At 44.2% G+C, this 8,092-nt stretch overlaps 1 protein-coding gene across 2 annotated transcripts in view; it reads right to left on the reverse strand.

The window, feature by feature from the left end:
* The window catches only part of LOC127620737 (E3 ubiquitin-protein ligase TRIM36-like), a 42,791-nt gene extending 35,116 nt beyond the window's left edge, over nt 1-7,675 (reverse strand). For both annotated transcript variants that reach the window (XM_052093944.1, XM_052093947.1), the window contains exons 1-2: nt 7,535-7,675; nt 7,198-7,330 (exon numbers count right to left, since the gene is read on the reverse strand). In XM_052093944.1, coding sequence (XP_051949904.1) covers nt 7,198-7,253 — 56 coding nt within the window. In that variant the 5' untranslated portion in view covers nt 7,254-7,330; nt 7,535-7,675. The remainder of the gene's footprint in view (nt 1-7,197; nt 7,331-7,534) is intronic.
* Nucleotides 7,676-8,092: the final 417 nt, after the last annotated feature.

Genomic DNA, 8,092 nt, shown 5'->3' on the forward strand with positions numbered 1-8,092 from the left:
TGTGCGTATTCGACTGGTGGTGTCTGTGCGTATTCGACTGGTGGTGTCTGTGCGTATTCGACTGGTGGTGTTTGTGCGTATTCGACTGGTGGTGTCTGTGCGTATTCGACTGGTGGTGTTTGTGTGTATTCGACTGGTGGTGTTTGTGTGTATTCGACTGGCGGTGGTGTCTGTGCGTATTCGACTGGCGGTGGTGTCTGTGCGTATTCGACTGGCGGTGGTGTCTGTGCGTATGTGACTGGCGGTTGTGTGATTGTGTGTATTCGACTGGTGGTGTCTGTGCGTATTCGACTGGTGGTGTCTGTGCGTATTCGACTGGTGGCGTCTGTGTGTATTCGACTGGTGGCGTCTGTGTGTATTTGACTGGTGGCGTCTGTGTGTATTTGACTGGTGGTGTTTGTGTGTATTTGACTGGTGGTGTCTGTGCGTATTCGACTGGTGGTGTTTGTGTGTATTTGACTGGTGGTGTCTGTGCATATTCGACTGGTGGTGTCTGTGCGTATTCGACTGGTGGCGTCTGTGCGTATTCGACTGGTGGCGTCTGTGCGTATTTGACTGGTGGTGTCTGTGCGTATTCGACTGGTGGTGTTTGTGTGTATTTGACTGGTGCCGTTTGTGGTTGTGTGTATTTGACTGGTGTTTGTGTGTATTTGACTGGTGGCGTTTGTGGTTGTGTGTATTTGACTGGTGTTTGTGTGTATTTGACTGGTGTTTGTGTGTATTTGACTGGTGGCGTTTGTGGTTGTGTGTATTTGACTGGCGGTTGTGTGATTGTGTGTATTCGACTGGTGGTTGTGTGTATTTGACTGGTGGTTGTGTGTATTTGACTGGTGGTTGTGTGTATTTGACTGGTGGTTGTGTGTATTTGACTGGTGGCGTTTGTGTTTGTGCGTATTTGACTGGTGGTGTCTGTGTTTATTTGACTGGTGGTTGTGTTTATTTGACTGGCGGTTGTGTGTATTTGACTGGTGGCGTTTGTGTTTGTGTGTATTTGACTGGTGGCGTTTGTGTTTGTGCGTATTTGACTGGTGGTGTTTGTGTATTCGACTGGTGGTGTTTGTGTGTATTTGACTGGTGGTTGTGTGATTGTGTGTATTTGACTGGTGGTGTTTGTGTATTCGACTGGTGGTGTTTGTGTGTTCGACTGGTGGTGTTTGTGTGTATTTGACTGGTGGTTGTGTGATTGTGTGTATTTGACTGGTGGCATTTGTGTTTGTGTGTATTTGACTGGTGGCATTTGTGTTTGTGTGTATTTGACTGGTGGCATTTGTGTTTGTGTGTATTTGACTGGTGGCGTTTGTGTTTGTGTGTATTTGACTGGTGGTGTTTGTGTATTCGACTGGTGGTGTTTGTGTGTATTTGACTGGTGGCATTTGTGTTTGTGCGTATTTGACTGGTGGCGTTTGTGTTTGTGCGTATTTGACTGGTGGTGTTTGTGTATTCGACTGGTGGTGTTTGTGTGTATTTGACTGGTGGCATTTGTGTTTGTGCGTATTTGACTGGTGGCGTTTGTGTTTGTGCGTATTTGACTGGTGGTGTTTGTGTATTCGACTGGTGGTGTTTGTGTATTTGACTGGTGGTTGTGTGATTGTGTGTATTTGACTGGTGGCATTTGTGTTTGTGTGTATTTGACTGGTGGCGTTTGTGTTTGTGTGTATTCGACTGGTGGCATTTGTGTTTGTGCGTATTCGACTGGTGGCATTTGTGTTTGTGCGTATTCGACTGGTGGCATTTGTGTTTGTGCGTATTCGACTGGTGGTGTCTGTGTGTATTTGACTGGTGGTGTCTGTGTGTATTTGACTGGCGGTTGTGTGATTGTGTGTATTTGACTGGTGGCATTTGTGTTTGTGCGTATTCGACTGGTGGCATTTGTGTTTGTGCGTATTCGACTGGTGGTGTCTGTGTGTATTTGACTGGTGGTGTCTGTGTGTATTTGACTGGCGGTTGTGTGATTGTGTGTATTTGACTGGTGGCGTTTGTGTTTGTGCGTATTCGACTGGTGGTTGTGTGTATTTGACTGGTGGTGTCTGTGTGTATTTGACTGGTGGTTGTGTGATTGTGTGTATTTGACTGGTGGTGTTTGTGGTTGTGTGTATTTGACTGGCGGTTGTGTGTATTTGACTGGTGGTTGTGTGATTGTGTGTATTTGACTGGTGGTTGTGTGATTGTGTGTATTTGACTGGCGGTTGTGTGTATTTTACTGGTGGTTGTGTGTATTTGACTGGTGGTTGTGTGATTGTGTGTATTTGACTGGTGGCATTTGTGTATTTGACTGGTGGCATTTGTGTATTTGACTGGTGGCATTTGTGTTTGTGTGTATTTGACTGGTGGTGTCTGTGTGTATTTGACTGGTGGTGTCTGTGTGTATTTGACTGGCGGTTGTGTGATTGTGTGTATTTGACTGGTGGCGTTTGTGGTTGTGTGTATTTGACTGGTGGTTGTGTGTATTTGACTGGTGGCGTTTGTGTTTGTGTGTATTTGACCTCTTGGCGTTTGTGTTTATTTGACTGGCGTTTGTGTGTATTCGACTGGTGGTGTCTGTGCGTATTCGACTGGTGGCGTTTGTGTTTGTGCGTATTCGACTGGTGGTGTCTGTGCGTATTTGACTGGTGGCATTTGTGTTTGTGCGTATTCGACTGGTGGCATTTGTGTTTGTGCGTATTCGACTGGTGGTTGTGTGTATTTGACTGGTGGTGTCTGTGTGTATTTGACTGGTGGTGTCTGTGTGTATTTGACTGGCGGTTGTGTGATTGTGTGTATTTGACTGGTGGCGTTTGTGTTTGTGCGTATTCGACTGGTGGTTGTGTGTATTTGACTGGTGGTTGTGTGATTGTGTGTATTTGACTGGTGGTTGTGTGATTGTGTGTATTTGACTGGTGGTTGTGTGATTGTGTGTATTTGACTGGTGGTGTTTGTGGTTGTGTGTATTTGACTGGCGGTTGTGTGTATTTGACTGGTGGTTGTGTGTATTTGACTGGTGGTTGTGTGATTGTGTGATTTGACTGGTGGTGTTTGTGATTGTGTGTATTTGACTGGCGTTGTGTGTATTTGACTGGTGGTTGTGTGTATTTGACTGGTGGTTGTGTGATTGTGTGTATTTGACTGGTGGTTGTGTGATTGTGTGTATTTGACTGGCGGTTGTGTGTATTTGACTGGTGGTTGTGTGTATTTGACTGGTGGTTGTGTGATTGTGTGTATTTGACTGGCGGTTGTGTGTATTTGACTGGTGGTTGTGTGTATTTGACTGGTGGTTGTGTGATTGTGTGTATTTGACTGGCGGCATTTGTGTATTTGACTGGTGGCATTTGTGTATTTGACTGGTGGTGTCTGTGTGTATTTGACTGGCGGTGTTTGTGTGTATTTGACTGGTGGTGTCTGTGTGTATTTGACTGGTGGTGTCTGTGTGTATTTGACTGGTGTGTGTGCTGTGTGTATTTGACTGGTGGTGTGGTTGTGTGTATTTGACTGGTGGTGTGTGTGTATTTGACTGGTGGCGTTGTGTTTGTGTGTATTTGACCTCTTGGCGTTTGTGTTTATTTGACTGGCGTTTGTGTGTATTCGACTGGTGGTGTCTGTGCGTATTCGACTGGTGGCGTTTGTGTTTGTGCGTATTCGACTGGTGGTGTCTGTGTGTATTCGACTGGTGGTGTCTGTGTGTATTCGACTGGTGGTGTCTGTGTGTATTTGACTGGTGGTGTCTGTGTGTATTTGACTGGTGGCGTTTGTGGTTGTGTGTATTTGACTGGTGGTTGTGTGTATTTGACTGGTGGTGTCTGTGTGTATTTGACTGGTGGTTGTGTGTATTTGACTGGTGGCGTTTGTGTTTGTGTGTATTTGACCTCTTGGCGTTTGTGTTTATTTGACTGGCGTTTGTGTGTATTCGACTGGTGGTGTCTGTGCGTATTCGACTGGTGGCGTTTGTGTTTGTGCGTATTCGACTGGTGGTGTCTGTGTGTATTCGACTGGTGGTGTCTGTGCGTATTCGACTGGTGGTGTCTGTGTGTATTCGACTGGTGGTGTCTGTGTGTATTCGACTGGTGGTGTCTGTGTGTATTCGACTGGTGGTGCTTGTGTGTATTTGACTGGTGGTGTCTGTGTGTATTCGACTGGTGGTGCTTGTGTGTATTTGACTGGTGGTGTCTGTGTGTATTCGACTGGTGGTGTTTGTGTGTATTTGACTGGTGGTTGTGTGATTGTGTGTATTTGACTGGTGGTTGTGTGATTGTGTGTATTTGACTGGTGGTGTCTGTGTGTATTTGACTGGTGGTGTCTGTGCGTATTTGACTGGCGGTTGTGTGATTGTGTGTATTTGACTGGTGACGTTTGTGGTTGTGTGTATTTGACTGGTGGTTGTGTGTATTTGACTGGTGGTGTCTGTGTGTATTTGACTGGCGGTTGTGTGATTGTGTGTATTTGACTGGTGGTGTCTGTGTGTATTTGACTGGTGGTGTCTATGCGTATTTGACTGGCGGTTGTGTGATTGTGTGTATTTGACTGGTGACGCTTGTGGTTGTGTGTATTTGACTGGTGGTTGTGTGTATTTGACTGGTGGTGTCTGTGTGTATTTGACTGGTGGTTGTGTGATTGTGTGTATTTGACTGGTGGCGTTTGTGTTTGTGCGTATTCGACTGGTGGTGTCTGTGTGTATTCGACTGGTGGTGCTTGTGTGTATTTGACTGGTGGTGTCTGTGCGTATTCGACTGGTGGTGTTTGTGTGTATTTGACTGGTGGTTGTGTGATTGTGTGTATTTGACTGGTGGCGTTTGTGATTGTGTGTATTTGACTGGTGGTGTTTGTGCGTATTCGACTGGTGGTGTTTGTGTATATTTGACTGGTGGTTGTGTGATTGTGTGTATTTGACTGGTGGTGTTTGTGTTTGTGTGTATTTGACTGGTGGCGTTTGTGTTTGTGCATATTCGACTGGTGGTTGTGTGTATTTGACTGGTGGTGTCTGTGTGTATTCGACTGGTGGTGTTTGTGTGTATTTGACTGGTGGTTGTGTGATTGTGTGTATTTGACTGGTGGCGTTTGTGTTTGTGTGTATTTGACTGGTGGTTGTGTGTATTTGACTGGTGGCGTTTGTGTTTGTGTGTATTTGACTGGTGGTTGTGTGTATTTGACTGGTGGTTGTGTGTATTTGACTGGTGGCGTTTGTGTTTGTGTGTATTCAAATGGTGGTTGTGTGTATTTGACTGGTGGCGTTTGCGTTTGTGTGTATTTGACTGGTGGTTGTGTGTATTTGACTGGTGGCGTTTGTGTTTGTGTGTATTTGACTGGTGGCGTTTGTGTTTGTGTGTATTCAACTGGTGGTTGTGTGTATTTGACTGGTGGTTGTGTGTATTTGACTGGTGGTTGTGTGTATTTGACTGGTGGTTGTGTGATTGTGTGTATTTGACTGGTGGCGTTTGTGTTTGTGTGTATTCAACTGGTGGTTGTGTGTATTTGACTGGTGGTTGTGTGTATTTGACTGGTGGCGTTTGTGTTTGTGTGTATTTGACTGGTGGTTGTGTGTATTTGACTGGTGGCATTTGTGTTTGTGTGTATTTGACTGGCGGTTGTGTGTATTTGACTGGTGGTGTCTGTGTGTATTTGACTGGTGGTTGTGTGATTGTGTGTATTTGACTGGTGGCATTTGTGTTTGTGCGTATTCAACTGGTGGTTGTGTGATTGTGTGTATTTGACTGGTGGCGTTTGTGTTTGTGTGTATTTGACTGGTGGTGTTTGTGTGTATTTGACTGGTGGTGTCTGTGTGTATTTGACTGGCGGTTGTGTGATTGTGTGTATTTGACTGGTGGCGTTTGTGGTTGTGTGTATTTGACTGGTGGTTGTGTGTATTTGACTGGTGGTGTCTGTGTGTATTTGACTGGCGGTTGTGTGATTGTGTGTATTTGACTGGTGGCGTTTGTGTTTGTGTGTATTTGACTGGTGGTTGTGTGTATTTGACTAGTGGTGTCTGTGTGTATTTGACTGGCGGTTGTGTGATTGTGTGTATTTGACTGGTGGCGTTTGTGTTTGTGTGTATTTGACTGGCGGTTGTGTGATTGTGTGTATTTGACTGGTGGCGTTTGTGTTTGTGTGTATTTGACTGGTGGTTGTGTGTATTTGACTGGTGGTGTCTGTGTGTATTTGACTGGCGGTTGTGTGATTGTGTGTATTTGACTGGTGGCGTTTGTGTTTGTGTGTATTTGACTGGCGGTTGTGTGATTGTGTGTATTTGACTGGTGGCGTTTGTGGTTGTGTGTATCTGACTGCTGTTTGTGTGTATTTGACTGCCGTTTGTGTGTATTTGACTGCCGTTTGTGTGGTTGTGTGTATTTGACTGGTTGTGTGTATTTGACTGGCGTTTGTGTGTATTTGACTGGCGGTTGTGTGGTTGTGTGTATTTGACTGGTTGTGTGTATTTGACTGGCGTTTGTGTGTATTTGACTGGCGGTTGTGTGGTTGTGTGTATTTGACTGGTTGTGTGTATTTGACTGGCGGTTGTGTGGTTGTGTGTATTTGACTGGTTGTGTGTATTTGACTGGCGTTTGTGTGTATTTGACTGCCGGTTGTGTGGTTGTTTGTATTTGACTGGTTGTGTGTATTTGACTGGCGGTTGTGTGGTTGTGTGTATTTGACTGGTTGTGTGTATTTGACTGGCGTTTGTGTGTATTTGACTGCCGGTTGTGTGTATTTGACTGGTTGTGTGTATTTGACAGGTGTTTGTGTGTATTTGACTGCCGTTTGTGTGGTTGTGTGTATTTGACTGGTTGTGTGTATTTGACTGCCGTTTGTGTGGTTGTGTGTATTTGACTGGTTGTGTGTATTTGACTGGTGTTTGTGTGTATTTGACAGGTGTTTGTGTGTATTTGACTGCCGTTTGTTTGGTTGTGTGTATTTGACTGGTTGTGTGTATTTGACTGGCGGTTGTGTGTATTTGACTGGTGTTTGTGTGTATTTGACTGGTGTTTGTGTGTATATGACTGGTGTTTGTGTAGTTGTGTGTATTTGACTGGTGTTTGTGTGTATTTGACTGGTGTTTGTGTGTATATGACTGGTGTTTGTGTAGTTGTGTGTATTTGACTGGTGTTTGTGTGTATTTGACTGGTGTTTGTGTGTATTTGACTGGTGTTTGTGTGTATATGACTGGTGTTTGTGTAGTTGTGTGTATTTGACTGGTGTTTGTGTGTATTTGACAGGTGTTTATGTGTTACTCACAGTACTTCCTCTGATGTAGTCGATGGCTTTCTGGCGGTCCATTCCAGACCAGTCATCCAGCATATAACAGATACAGGCAGCACAGTACACAAACCTCATGTCATTCTCACTGCCTTCTGGGACAGCATAAAAACTGCAGTGAAACAAGACATTAAAGACTGTAAACATTCATATAAAACACATCTATTCTAATGAATCTGTGCAATGTTAATGTGACAAAAGCTAAATCGGCTAATCATATTCCAAAAAAACTGTTTGACTGTGCTGCTGTACTACTCTGAATATCTGACATACTGCTGTAACAATATCATGTGAAACACATGTGAGAAGAACACACCTGCCGTCCTCCAGCTGTAGTGCCTTTAAACCAATCAGACAAGCGTCTTTATTGACACGACTAAGATCATCACCCAGAATAATGAGACAAGCAAGTCCAGTGTACGTCATTGCCACGTGACCGCTGTCATATGAATGAGGAACACCTGGACCCTGTGAAGAGATGTACAGATGTACGCATTCATATGTATAACTGCTGTATTAGTGAACTCTATCGTAAGTTCAGTTTGCATAAACTGTAAGACTGAAAATAGAAAAACTGTAAGCTACTGTGATTTGTAAATGCCCTGTCCTGCCCGCTGCTGTTTCTTCAAGTTTGTACCACAAGCAGAATATTATCCGTACCTTAGAAGTGTTATATGGGACTCCAATGTGTGATGAACCGCGGAAGCCACAGCGTGAGATATTCGACTCTGATCATACAGAAAGAACGTGATGCAACTAATGACACTGCAAAGCTTTACAGCAGCACTACTGCCCTCTAGTGCTTTTAGTCTTCCACAAATAAACAAACTCAAAGAAACTTTTTTTTAACTTTATCGTAGTATTAAAAAACATA

This window comes from Xyrauchen texanus, chromosome 27, assembly GCF_025860055.1.
Source record: "Xyrauchen texanus isolate HMW12.3.18 chromosome 27, RBS_HiC_50CHRs, whole genome shotgun sequence".
NCBI lineage: Eukaryota > Metazoa > Chordata > Actinopteri > Cypriniformes > Catostomidae > Xyrauchen > Xyrauchen texanus.